At 46.7% G+C, this 13828-nt stretch overlaps 2 protein-coding genes across 3 annotated transcripts; both read left to right on the plus strand.

Moving 5' to 3' along the window:
- The first annotated feature begins 3672 nt into the window (after positions 1-3672).
- LOC147226898 (aquaporin AQPAe.a) lies at positions 3673-9708 on the plus strand. Of its 2 annotated transcripts, XM_086159337.1 has the most exons (6): positions 3673-3750; positions 3831-4025; positions 4098-4259; positions 4331-4495; positions 4611-4691; positions 7829-9708. In XM_086159337.1, the coding sequence occupies exons 1-6, from the start codon at positions 3736-3738 to the stop codon at positions 8045-8047; spliced, it is 837 nt and encodes a 278-aa protein (XP_086015463.1). In that variant the 5' UTR covers positions 3673-3735; the 3' UTR covers positions 8048-9708. The 2 variants fall into 2 exon arrangements, with proteins under 2 accessions (XP_086015463.1, XP_086015464.1); XM_086159338.1 differs by having other exon boundaries at positions 3727-4025.
- A 1281-nt stretch (positions 9709-10989) lies between these two features.
- Positions 10990-13780, plus strand: mipb (major intrinsic protein of lens fiber b). Its single transcript, XM_086159339.1, has 4 exons — positions 10990-11443; positions 11526-11690; positions 11761-11841; positions 11921-13780. The coding sequence occupies exons 1-4, from the start codon at positions 11084-11086 to the stop codon at positions 12104-12106; spliced, it is 792 nt and encodes a 263-aa protein (XP_086015465.1). The 5' UTR covers positions 10990-11083; the 3' UTR covers positions 12107-13780.
- The last annotated feature ends 48 nt before the right edge of the window (positions 13781-13828 follow it).

A 13828-nucleotide genomic window follows, 5' to 3' on the forward strand; every position in this document is an offset into this window, starting at 1 on the left:
TATAAATATAAATAGAGACAATTAAAAGATAGCTAAAGACGTCCACAAATAAATAGACAGCAAATTAAACAACAACAAGGATAAGTAGAGAGAACAGAATTTTTACAAGTTGCTCTGTTACATAAATCCTTTCATATCATCTGGTTAAGAAACCCAAATTAATCCATCGATCGATGATCAAACTTTCCAAGTAAATAAAGAAAAATATCATCCAACACTAGTTATGATATTACCTTTATTCAAAAGAGTTTTATCACAATTGAGAGGAATCACAGAATAAGTACAACCAACGATTGTGAGCTGCTAAGATGTAGAATTTCAGATTTGTCAAACATGTAAACACGAAATACGGTGGTTCTTTTCATTCTTGGAAAATTTGTTGTTTTTCTGGAAGGCTAACTTTAGCATACTTAGCTCCGTGTTTGGTGTCAAAATGCTGACGTAGATTGTACTTGTTAACTCATAACACAAAAGATATACCGTTATTTTTCTCCTTGAAGCACAAACATGTATTCGCCTTCCCATCTCTTCCTGGGACATCTCGGGATAATTTATATTTCTCAATTCCACTTGTTGGAAATGGCGTTGATGCCATCTGATGGCGGGGAACATGAGCGGCATGAATTGTGGGAAATGTAGTTTACGGTCAAAGCACGATTTTGACTTATTTATTTTAAGACATTTAGACCTTTTAAGACATTCTCGCGGGTCGCAGAAAAACACACGGCGGGCCACAATTTGCCCGCGGACCTTGAGTTTAACACCTCACCAAAATCAGTTTAAGAGAAAATGACATTATGCGGCATCAGCTAAAGAAAACCCCCTGAAATGGCCAAGACGGTTCATTGTTTCACTGTTTATTTTATTGGAGGAGGGCTGTGATTGGACCGATCGCAGGGCCACAAACAGTCCAGAAACATGCCGTTTCCATTTCATGCAACCGTTCACTCATTACATTACATTACATTTGGCAGACGCTTTTATCCAAAGCGACTTACAATAGAGGACATAGGGACTGCAAATAACACTTGCAAATACAAGATGCACAGTAAATATACAGAACAGTTAGTGAGTTTTTTTTTTTTTTTTTTTTTGACAAAGACATACACAAACGTACACACACACACACTGCATAGTTCACTCACTCATTCACACGTTATATATAGAGACACACAACAATTCGCCCTCTCATTCACTCATCAGGGCCTCCAATGAACCTCCTGCATGTTTCTGGACGGCGGGAGGAACCCGGAGGAAACCGCAATGAAAGGAAGTGAACCAGGAACCTTCCTGCTGCGGCGCAGAAGCGCTAACCGCCGCTAACGCGCCGACTCTATTTTTATTATCCTCCACATCTGGGCTAAACACACTTCAATATAAAGTGACCTACGTGACGAGTATCGCAAATTTCGTTTGTCCGGACAGCTTGCCGGGCCTCGATGCGGAGAACCGCTGAGGTTCTAGAGAGGAACTTTTAAAAACAGGAAGTGAAACAGGCTGGAGGACCAATGAGAGAAGAGCATTTTCTGAAGACGTTCTTGCTCCCCCTCCTCCGGCTCATGGAGAGGCCTGTCCGGGGCACATGGCGCCGGGAAACATCCGGCCGTCACTCCCAGCTGCCCTCGCACTTTAGTAACACACACACACACACACACACACTTATATCCCGCACTGGGAGTGCACACACATGTGGAGATGCGCGCAAAAAGAAAATAGAAACCATGTATCATTTCGCTTTTGTGCGCGGCTCCCTTCGCTCAAATGCCTGAGCTGGCACTTTGCTTGTGTGTGTGTGTGTGTGTGTGTGTGTGTGTGTGCGTGCATGTGTGTGCGCAGGGTACTGCACGTGTGCATGTAGGTGTGTGTGTGTGCATGCGTGATTTGAATTGTGTCAGTGTCAGCACTCCCAAGTGGTGCGTGTGTGCGTGTGTGTGCGCCTGTGTGTGTGTGTGTGTGTGTGTGTGTGTGTGTGCGGAAAAGTCCCCACGCCAGCGGGTTCCAGCGAGCCCCCCGCCCGTCCTGCGCCACACATTCAGGCTTAGCCCCACAAAAGGGGGGATAAGAGTTTAACAGTTGCCGTGGAGAGGGGGGGATAATCCACCGCATAATGGGGGGCACGCCATCACCCCCCCCTTCCAACCAGTTCATTCTGGACTCGGACACACACACACACACACGCACACACACCCCGCCCCTTCAGGATTCCAAACATCTCCCGCCTCCCGAGGTCGCCGGAGAAGGAAGAGTCGGCCCCGGTCCGAACCCGCCCGCCGGGTTGGGGGGGGCGGCGGGGGTATCAAAGAGTTGGGAAATCAAAAGGGAGCGCGGATGCAGGCGGGCGACAATGGGCGCCATGGCAACCGCATCATGAAAGAGTCGGTCGCCATGGCGATGGGAGCGGAGCCGAGGAAGGAGTTTGCGGGAGATGAGCGGGCGTCACATTTTGAGAAGGAGGAGACACGAGAGTGCTCGAGACAATTGGTGTTACGGACGTCTGTGATGAGGAAGAAGAGGAGGAAGAAGAAGAAGAAGAAGAAGAAGAAGAAGAAGAAGAAGAGGAGGAAGAAGAAGAAGAAGAGGAGGAAGAAGAAGAAGAGGTGGAGGACCAGCGTGTCCGGCTTCTGTTAGCGAGTCAAAACTCCCGAGAGGATGAATGGATGTATTTGTTTCATGTTTCGCGTCCGTCCCGCCAATCTGGAGGTTATCGGTTTGATTCCCGCCCCCCTCCATCGCTCCCGATGGTTCGGTCCACGCCAGTGCACGAGCCGTGCATGAGCCGTGCATGAGCCGTGCACGAGCGGGGAGTGAAAGGGCGAGCTGATGAAAGGGTTATTATAAGAGGAGACAGGTCACCCTTTCACTCCCCCCGCGAGGCGAGCGCGTCTCCGTGGAAACAATGGTTGAGGATCATTAAAAGGCACTTGAATAGATAACACAACACACACACACACACACACACACACACGAGGGGGAGACGGTGGTGTGTGAGTGTCAGGAGGCACCACAGCCAATCATCTGCCTCCATTTAAACCTCCAGCTAACCTTCTGTCCTCCTTCCTTCCATCCATAACCCTCCTCTCTGGTCTCCATCCTTCTACCCAGATGTTCACCATCCATGTGAACATCCATCCAGGTCCAAACCTTCTCAGCCCGGCTTTATCTCCAGAAGGTCTCACCGGCGCCGTCCCCCTGATGGACTCCTGATCGGGCTTTTTAGGGACTTTGCCGCGGTGACGTTTTGTCCGTTCGTCTTGTTTATCTGTCAACAATCAGTGCCTCCAGCAAACATTCATTCATTCAGTCATCCCCGCCGTGATTGGACGAGAGGCGGGGTGGGTTCACCGTGGACCAATCACAGGGCCGCTTATAGAGACATGCAAGGATTCGCCCAACGATTCACTCATTCATTCACGTCATGGAGACACAATCATTCACTCAGTCATACATGCTTGATATAGAAACATGCAAACTATTCACCCTCTCATGTAGAAACACACACACGTGACAAAGTGCTTGTAAGCCTGCGCGCTCCCCCCCCCCCCCTCCGAAGTGGCTCACAATCACTTGACGGCGTTTCTCCAAGGTCGGTGGGAATCCTGCGAGGCGGGGTCTGCTGAGAGGGCGGGGGAGGGAAGGGGAGGAGGCTGCTCTCATCGGAGGACCTCTCGGGTTAATGAGGGAGGCGGCGGCGGCGGCGGCGGCGCCCGCAGACCCGAGGCTGAGCTGAGGAGCGACATGACGTGGCGCGAGGTAAGCTCCGGCGGCTTTCGGCCATGAATCGGCGAGCCGAGCGCGGCCCTACTTCCTGTCCGTGTCCTTCCCCTCCCGAGGAGCTGCGCAGCCGCCGGCTGTGGCGCGCCGCGCTGGCCGAGCTGCTCGGCACGCTGGTGCTGGTGAGCGCCGTGCTGGGCGCTTCGGCGCCGGGCCAGGGCGAGGCCCACGTCGGGCCCCTGCGGCCGGCGGTGGCGTTGGGCGCGGCGGTCGCCGCCCTGGGACTCTGCTTCGGGGACATCAGCGGGGCGCAGGTACCCGAACGCCGTCGCCCGGCGCGATTCTGCGCGGCGTTTTTTTTTTTTTTTCACAGTTCCGACCCGCAGGTGAACCCGGCGGTGAGCCTGGCCTTGCTGGCCACCAGGAGGCAGGACGCCCTGCGGACGCTGGTCTACGTGGCGGCGCAGAGCCTGGGGGCCGCCCTCGGAGCCGGGACCCTCTACTTGGCCCTGCCTTTCAGATCCGAGGCGGACAGCTTCGTCAACAGGGTGGGACCCGGGCGCGCCTCGCCGTTTTGCCGCCGCCGCCGCCTTACCGTGACCTTCCTCTCGTGACCCAGGTGCCCCTGGACCTGAACGCGGGCCAGGCTCTGGGCGTGGAGGTCCTCTGCACCTTCCAGATGGTCTTCACCGTGTACTCGGCGGAGGAGCAGCGGAGGAGGGAGAGCCCGGAGCCGGGGATCCTGGCCGTGGGATTGGCTCACACCGCCGGCGTGCTCATCGGCGTGAGAACACCTTTTTGTGTCGGAAAGGGATCCCGAGCAGGATCGCAGAACCTGACGCTTCCCAATGTGTGTGTGTGTGTGTGTGTGTGTGTGTGTGTGTGTGTGTGTGTGTTAGGCGCGTTTCTCCGGCGCGTGCATGAACCCTGCGCGAGCCCTCGGCCCCGCCATCGTCACCGGCGTCTGGGAACATCACTGGGTGAGGAAGAGGGAAGGATGGAGACAAAATACAAACTATCTTTATTCATAATAGTTTATCACTACTTGTACGAGAACTAGGACTAGTAGTAGGACTAGTACTAGTTCTAGTGCTAGTTCTAGCTCTACTATCAGGAGTGGAGGTACAAACAGTAAAATCATATATTTATTGCTTCTATTAGTTTCCCCGTTATTTATCTTATCTTAACTTATGTTTCTTAACTTTTTCTTAACTTATGTTTTCGCAGGGAATCTCAAAATCTTTGTACTTAAGACCTTAAAACACTTTATAGCCTTGACTTTGACACTTTATAGTTTTATTTGTATTTCTTATCCCCCCCCTTTTTTTTTAATACTGTTTATACAATTTCCTACTATTATTCATTATTGTTATGTTTTACTTGAAACTGGCACAACAATTTCCTTCGAGATAAATATTCTTATTCTTATTTTCTTATCTTAACTTTATTTAACTTATCATATCTTATCTTACCTTAAGTTAACTTATTTTAACTTATCTTTCTTATCGTATCTTACCTTATCTTAACTTACCTTACATTATCTTATCTCATTTTATCTTAACCTATCTTATCTTTATTACCTGACCTTATGTTAACTTAACTTAACTTACCATATCTTACCTTACCATACCTTATCTTAACTTAATTTATCCTACCTTACCTTATCTTATATCATCTTATCTTAACTTGATGTAACTTATCTTACCTAACCTCACCTTAACTCATCTTATCTTAATGCATCTTAACTTACTTAACTTATCTTGCCTAACCTCATCTTAACTTAGCTTTTCTTTTTTTTTTCTGTGTTAGCTTAGCTTGTCGTTTCTTTTCTTAACTTATCTTGCCTAACCTTATCTTAACTTAGCTTTTCTTTTTTTTTTTTCTATGTTAGCTTAGCTTGTCGTTTCTTTTCTTAACTTATCTTACCTAACCTTATCTTAACTTAGCTTTTCTTTTTTTTTCTATGTTAGCTTAGCTTGTCGTTTCTTTTCTTAACTTATCTTGGCTAACCTTATCTTAACTTAGCTTTTCTTTTTTTTTCTATGTTAGCTTAGCTTGTCGTTTCTTTTCTTAACTTATCTTACCTAACCTTATCTTAACTTAGCTTTTCTTTTTTTTTCTATGTTAGCTTAGCTTGTCGTTTCTTTTCTTAACTTATCTTACCTAACCTTATCTTAACTTAGCTTTTCTTTTTTTTTCTATGTTAGCTTAGCTTGTCGTTTCTTTTCTTAACTTATCTTACCTAACCTTATCTTAACTTAGCTTTTCTTTTTTTTTCTATGTTAGCTTAGCTTGTCGTTTCTTTTCTTAACTTATCTTGCCTAACCTTATCTTAACTTAACTTTTCTTTTTTTTTTTTCTATGTTAGCTTAGCTTGTCGTTTCTTTTCTTAACTTATCTTACCTAACCTTATCTTAACTTAGCTTTTCTTTTTTTTTCTATGTTAGCTTAGCTTGTCGTTTCTTTTCTTAACTTATCTTGCCTAACCTTATCTTAACTTAGCTTTTCTTTTTTTTTTTTCTGTTAGCTTAGCTTGTCGTTTCTTTTCTTAACTTATCTTACCTAACCTTATCTTAACTTAGCTTTTCTTTTTTTTTTTCTATGTTAGCTTAGCTTGTCGCTTCTTTTCTTAACTTATCTTGCCTAACCTTATCTTAACTTAGCTTTTCTTTTTTTTTTTTCTATGTTAGCTTAGCTTGTCGTTTCTTTTCTTAACTTATCTTGCCTAACCTTATCTTAACTTCGCTTTTCTTTTTTTTCTATGTTAGCTTAGCTTGTCGTTTCTTTTCTTAACTTATCTTACCTAACCTTATCTTAACTTAGCTTTTCTTTTTTTTTCTATGTTAGCTTAGCTTGTCGTTTCTTTTCTTAACTTATCTTGGCTAACCTTATCTTAACTTAGCTTTTCTTTTTTTTTCTATGTTAGCTTAGCTTGTCGTTTCTTTTCTTAACTTATCTTACCTAACCTTATCTTAACTTAGCTTTTCTTTTTTTTTCTATGTTAGCTTAGCTTGTCGTTTCTTTTCTTAACTTATCTTACCTAACCTTATCTTAACTTAGCTTTTCTTTTTTTTTCTATGTTAGCTTAGCTTGTCGTTTCTTTTCTTAACTTATCTTGCCTAACCTTATCTTAACTTAACTTTTCTTTTTTTTTTTTCTATGTTAGCTTAGCTTGTCGTTTCTTTTCTTAACTTATCTTACCTAACCTTATCTTAACTTAGCTTTTCTTTTTTTTTCTATGTTAGCTTAGCTTGTCGTTTCTTTTCTTAACTTATCTTGCCTAACCTTATCTTAACTTAGCTTTTCTTTTTTTTTTTTCTGTTAGCTTAGCTTGTCGTTTCTTTTCTTAACTTATCTTACCTAACCTTATCTTAACTTAGCTTTTCTTTTTTTTTTTCTATGTTAGCTTAGCTTGTCGCTTCTTTTCTTAACTTATCTTGCCTAACCTTATCTTAACTTAGCTTTTCTTTTTTTTTTTTCTATGTTAGCTTAGCTTGTCGTTTCTTTTCTTAACTTATCTTGCCTAACCTTATCTTAACTTCGCTTTTCTTTTTTTTCTATGTTAGCTTAGCTTGTCGTTTCTTTTCTTAACTTATCTTACCTAACCTTATCTTAACTTAGCTTTTCTTTTTTTTTCTATGTTAGCTTAGCTTGTCGTTTCTTTTCTTAACTTATCTTGGCTAACCTTATCTTAACTTAGCTTTTCTTTTTTTTTCTATGTTAGCTTAGCTTGTCGTTTCTTTTCTTAACTTATCTTGCCTAACCTTATCTTAACTTAGCTTTTCTTTTTTTTTTTTCTATATTAGCTTAGCTTGTCGTTTCTTTTCTTAACTTGTCTTGTCTTATCTTATCTTTCTTAAGAGGCACCAAAACCATTTCAAACATCGTCTCAAAGTAATACATCACATGACGACCCTGACATTGACTCACTAAGACTAAATAATGTATTTAGAAAAAAAAAAACCCGAACCCCCAAAACAAACATGAATTAAACGTTTTCACGTAAATATAATTTCTACAAAGCCGTCACACCGTTATGGCTTCACATATGTTGGTTTTCCGATAACAACGTCTGCTATTGTGTGTTATTTATGTTTTGTAACCCCCCCGACGGCAGGTGTACTGGACCGGCCCGGTGCTGGGCGCCGTCCTCGCCGGCGCCTCCTACGAGTTCTTCTTCGCACGGAGCGCTTCTCGCCAGAAGCTGGTGGCGTGTCTGACCTGCAAGGACATCGAGATCGTGGAGACGACCAGCATGACGGGCTCGTCGCTGTCCACCGTCACACAGAACAACGCCATGAGGGCCAAGCAGGCCAACAAAGCAGAGGGCAACTGACACACACACACACACACACACACACACACACACACACACGGGCGATCTGCGAGGTTCAAGCTGTGTTTGTGCACATGAGCAAGATGTTTTGATATTCATGTAGTACTGGTGTGTAATTTTGTGTGTGTACTCTGCTGATGTGTGTATTATTGTTACAGATTTAACTTATAAATAAATGAAGTGAGAAATAAACACGAAAATAGTCGTTACAAAGACGGTATACGTAATTGTATGTAACTTGTAAGTAATTACACGGTAATAACTGTGTATGGTAGACCCTCCCTACTTTGCTGATTTTTTTGTTTTGGAATACAGTTCTCGCGATTTATCGTATTTTTATTTTTATTTTTTTGCATTATTTGATTTTTTTTACCGTGATGAAATAGCCTATGAAGAAAAAAAAACCATTAAAAATATAGTAAAATTAAACTAAAATTATAAAATAAATATATAAAATATTTATGATTTATAAAATAATAACATAAGAAAATAAATACAATACGGGATCTCCTTTGCTAAACAAAGATAGCCAGCAAATTCTTTATCATTCAATTTTCAATAATGAGTACCCTATAAATGATTTATTAAAAACTTTAAAAGTTTTTGTCATACATAATTTCTATTTACATTTACATGACAGTTTTTTTATTGACTCATTTACTGTACATTTTGTATTCTATTTCAATATTTATTACAATTATCCAAAAGTTTAATGTACCGTATAAGTGAGTTTTGGGTTGAAGTTAATATATCTGTAATGATCATGAAAATGATCACATTTCAACGAATAATGTGGAAAATAAAAATTCGGACGTCAATAGAATCCGTAATGGGGTTCCATTGAAAACCGAGGCGCCGCTTTGAAATGCTAAAGAGGCCCTCGGCCCTCGAGCGACGCCCTCCATCGGCGCCGCGTCCCTCTCATGTCCTGCCGCTTAGCCCGCTGCTCGCTAATAAATGGATTCTCGCGGCTGAGGTGTGTGTGTGTGGAGGAAGACAAACAAAAAAACTAATAAAAACCCTGGTGAAAACAAGCTTTGTATTGGACGTGTGTGTGTGTGAGAGCCACGCTTCCTGTTTGACAACATTTCTGTTATGCAGAACCAAAACCTTAGTTTTGTTTAATTGCAAAATATTTCCTCATAACCGATCAGCCGTACCGTGTCAAATCTTGAAATGATGGTTATTACACAATACCCGCAATTGTGTTATTACACAATAATAACCGTGTTATTACATAACGATAACCCGGGAGACTTAAGATTGTAAAAAAATGTTACACAGGTCACCGCACACTAATGTGAGATCTTTTAGTCCCTGTGTGTGTGTGTGTGTGTGTGTGTGTGTGATTGAGATGATTTGCACGGCGGTGCTAGCAAACCCAGCAGGATTTTGCGTTATTCAATAAAACGTATGTTAAAAAAAAATCGAAACAAATAACCCGAGGTTATCGATCAAATTATACATGTTAGCAATCTGAGCGGTATTGTGATACACACACACACACACACACACACAGCAAAATATGCACGCAGTAATCTACAATAAACTATTTACACGCCCGCACAACGTGCACAATAGCTATAACTGCCACAGTGCCGCCAGCATTTTGCATTGTGTGTGTTCTTTCTAACATGTATAAAAGGGAGTTAAAAAGGCAAGCTCAGCGTTTTGTATTCATCACCCCGAACACACACACACACACACACACACACACAGAGTGTGTATGCTGCCCAGTAACCTCGCTGTGCCCCCCCCCACCCTCTCTCGCTGCCTTACCCACACACACACACACACAAACACCGAACCTTCAGGGCTTCGGTCGAACGTCCTCCTACGAAACATTCGGATAATGGTCGGTGGCCCCCCCGTCACCGGAGGAGCCCTAACGGTGTGTGTGTGTGTGTGTGTGTGTGTGTGTGGGGGGGTCACTGCCGGTCAAGCTCGCCCTTCCCTACCCTTTGCTCAGCGCTGTTTTGCAATTTTTGTTCAAACCGGGGTGTCCCGACCCCTGCACACACACACACACACACACACACTCACACACACACACACACCTGCATTCTGGACATCATGCCCCCCCCCCCCCACCGCGTCCATACGTCGCCCTCAGACAATGGTTTCACAGGGTCAGGCGTTTCAGTGCACGGGTCAGCTCAGCGCTGTTAGCTTTGGCCACTTCCGTCCGTCCGGGGCCCCCCACTGTATTATCACACGCGTGTGTATAACGCACGTGCACGTGCATGTGTGTGTGTGTGTGTGTTCTTTTCTTGCACCCTGCACCCCCTTCCCCGCCGACGCTTCCCCCTCCACCTCCTGCAGAACCGCCTTCCTGCACCCTCGAGGAGGCCGTCTCTTTTAGCATGCATGCTAAAACCTGAGGGGGGGGTTTGTTTGATTTAGGATGTCCAGCGCCGCCGCCGCCGCCGCCGCCGCCGCTGCAACCCCCCGCTTTCACCCCCCGCCCCCCCTCCCCTCCGCCCCTTGGCCCTAAAGGGGGATTATGGCGTCACCTGGGGCCCCTGGGGGGGTGTTATAAAGCCCCAGTCTGACCCTCTCCCCTCCGTCAGAGAGGCTAAAAGGTCTACCGGACGCTCCGTCTGCCCCCCTTCCCCCCCGTCTCTGCTCTCCAAACGTCCATCGATGCCCGCCTCCTCCTCCCGCTGACACACCTGGGGTCTCCTCCTCCTCCTCCTCCTCCTCCTCTGCTGCCGTCGCTCCTGCACACACACACACACACACACACACACACACCTATGTCTTTGCGGCAGGTGGACAGAGGTGGCGAGCGAACGCAGCTGAGTTGACTCTTCCGACCGTTCCAGTGGATTCAACCGTCGACAGATTTTTATCGTTTTTAATTTTTTTTGTTTTTCTCGCTCGCCCGAAGAGGACCCCTCCCCTCCCCTCCCCCTCCAAACCCCCCCCCCCACCCCCACCCCTCCATCGGTTTACTCTTCTTCTTTTTTTTTTTTTTGTTTCTTTTTTTCGTAAATCCCCTCCACCCGGCGGACGGGCCTCCGGCCACCAGTCACCATGTGGGAGTTCCGGTCCATGAATTTTTGGCGGGCGGTCTTCGCAGAGTTCTTCGGGACCATGTTTTTCGTGTTCTTCGGCATGGGCGCCGCCCTGCGCTGGACCACCGGGCCTCACCACGTCCTCCACGTGGCCTTGTGCTTCGGGCTGGCGGCCGCCACTCTCATCCAGTCCATCGGTCACATCAGCGGCGGCCACATTAACCCGGCCGTCACCTTCGCCTACCTGGTCGGCTCGCAGCTGTCTCTCTTCCGCGCCATCTTCTACATCGCCGCCCAGTGCCTGGGCGCGGTGGCCGGCGCCGCCGTGCTCTACGGGGTCACCCCCGGCAACATGAGGGGCAACATGGCGATGAACACGGTCAGTAGAAGCGTCGCGGAAGGTCGCGTTTTTTCTCGGACGGCGCCGTAAACACAACCCCCTCCCCGTTTTGTGTCCGCAGCTGCAACCCGGCGTCAGCTTGGGAATGGCCACCACCGTGGAGGTCTTCCTCACCATGCAGCTGGTGGTTTGCATCTTCGCCGTGACCGACGAGAGGAGGAACGGACGCCTGGGCTCGGCCGCCCTCTCCATCGGCTTCTCCGTCACCATCGGGCACCTGATGGGGGTGAGTGGGTGGAAACGGCGGGCGGAAATGTGTCGCGGCGGCGGGAGCTAACCGGCGTTGTGCGTTTCAGATGTACTACACCGGCGCCGGCATGAACCCCGCCAGATCCTTCGCCCCCGCCGTGCTCTTCAGGAACTTCGCCAACCACTGGGTAGGAGCCGCTCGTCCCGTGACGCGCCCGCGAGTGTGTAAAACCCCGCCTGGTCTGAAACCCCCCGGTGTCTCCGCAGGTGTACTGGGTCGGGCCGATAATAGGCGGCGCCATGGGCGCCCTCCTGTACGACTTCATGCTGTTCCCGCGCATGCGCGGCCTCTCCGAGCGCCTGGCCACGCTGAAGGGCAGCCGGCCCCCGGAGAGCGAGACCCAGCAGGACACCCGCGGCGAGCCCATCGAGCTCAAGACGCAAGCCCTATAATCTGCTTTCTCCGAACGGTGACGGACGAGGCCCCGCCGCCGCCGCCGCCGCCGCCACCGCCGCCACCGCCGCCAGCGACGCCGACCCCCCTGCACCCTCCTCCTCTCCTCCCTGCTGCAGCATCACGCGCAAACCGCTCCGCATTCACACCTGGACGTTGTTTTTTTTTTTTTTTTTTTTTTTTTCACCCCTCACCCCCTCCCTGAAGGCCTGCGGGAAGGCCGCGAAGGCGCTGGGCGGCGCTCTGGGCTTGTGGTCGTTTCAAGTTGGGTTAGACCAGTGAAGATGGGCATGCTTTTCATTACTCACCTGAATTTTATCTCCTTTTTTTTTTTTTAAATTTTAGTTCCTTTTCATTTTGTTTTCCTTTTTGTTTTCTTTCCAAGACACCAGACGTGGACGTATGATACCATTAGATTTTACCAGGGTTTTCACTCTTTTCAAATCACTGCATTTTATCTGTGGGTTTGTGTTTGTGTGTGTTTGGACTCTTCTGCAGTACGTGTGTGCAAGTGTGAGAGTGAGCGTGTGTGTGTGTGTGTGTGTGCCTGTCGCGTCCGTGAGATGGCAACAGTTCTTTTTATTTTGTTTTTGTCTCCATTTGCCGCTCTCCTGTCCACCCCAGTTTTTAAGGATATGATCATTTCTCCTCCCTTCACTGTGGTGTTGCTATGATATTCATTTTTACATAAACCATCTGCTTTGTTTTCCTTTTTTCTTTACATTTTTTTTTTTTCATTCTGAATCAGCTGCGGTCCGAAGGATAATGTTGTATTCCCAGACTTTTAAGAAGCCGGTCTACCGGCCGTGCGAGCTTTACACTGAGCCTCCTTTTCTTATTATCACCGGGAGCGAAAAAAGGCGTTTCAATAAACATTTCAATGAAAATAAACATAAAAAAAAAAAAAAAAAACAAACAAACACAAACAAAAAAAAACAAACAAAAAAAACCAAACACCTTGGCACAAGGATTCTCGTTCTTTGCATCTGGAGTTGGGTTGTTGTAATGACCGTGTTTGGCCACTAGGGGGCGCCATTGTCACATCTCTCTATGACCGTTGCAGGCGTTCATCCATTCATTCATTTATCATCTCCAAAACGATCCGTTACAATCGTCTCCCGGCCGTCGTCGGGGCGAGAGGCGGGGGAATCACCCCGGACCATCCGTCCCGAGGCCGCAGATTCACCCTTTCATTCAGAAACATGCGACCGATCTCTCTCGTGCACGAGTCACGGAGACATAAGCCATTCACGTTATGTGTAAAAGATTCGGGGTCTCCGGCGAACCTCCTGCAGGAGAATCCGGAGAACGTGGGGAAGGAATCCAACCGGTGACCTTTTGGCTCGGAAGCGCAAACCGCCGCAGATAAACGGATGAATCAGACATGCTGAGGGAGACGGCGTCTGAAGGGAGGGATTATTTTGGAACAAGAAGATCCGCCGGGCAACGGCCGAAAAAGATAAAAGATGTGGTTAAAACTGAAATATGAATTCCGCGCTGATAACGCGGGACTCCATCTGCCCGAGAATAGCTGTCAGTTTTTTTTTTAGTTATTTATTTTCATGTTGATCATATCATGTATTTATTCACCTTTTCGTTTGACCAATAAAACCTGAAGACCTAAAAAAAACACGGGGTTTGCAAGTGGAACCGCGCGACAACAAATCCATAATCTATATTTTTTTTGCAATTATTTGATCGGCCCGCCGTCACTATGTTGA

Source organism: Fistularia commersonii, chromosome 14 (genome assembly GCF_037954325.1).
Source record: "Fistularia commersonii isolate RoL2024-O1a breed Wild chromosome 14, RoL_Fcom_v1.0, whole genome shotgun sequence".
NCBI lineage: Eukaryota > Metazoa > Chordata > Actinopteri > Syngnathiformes > Fistulariidae > Fistularia > Fistularia commersonii.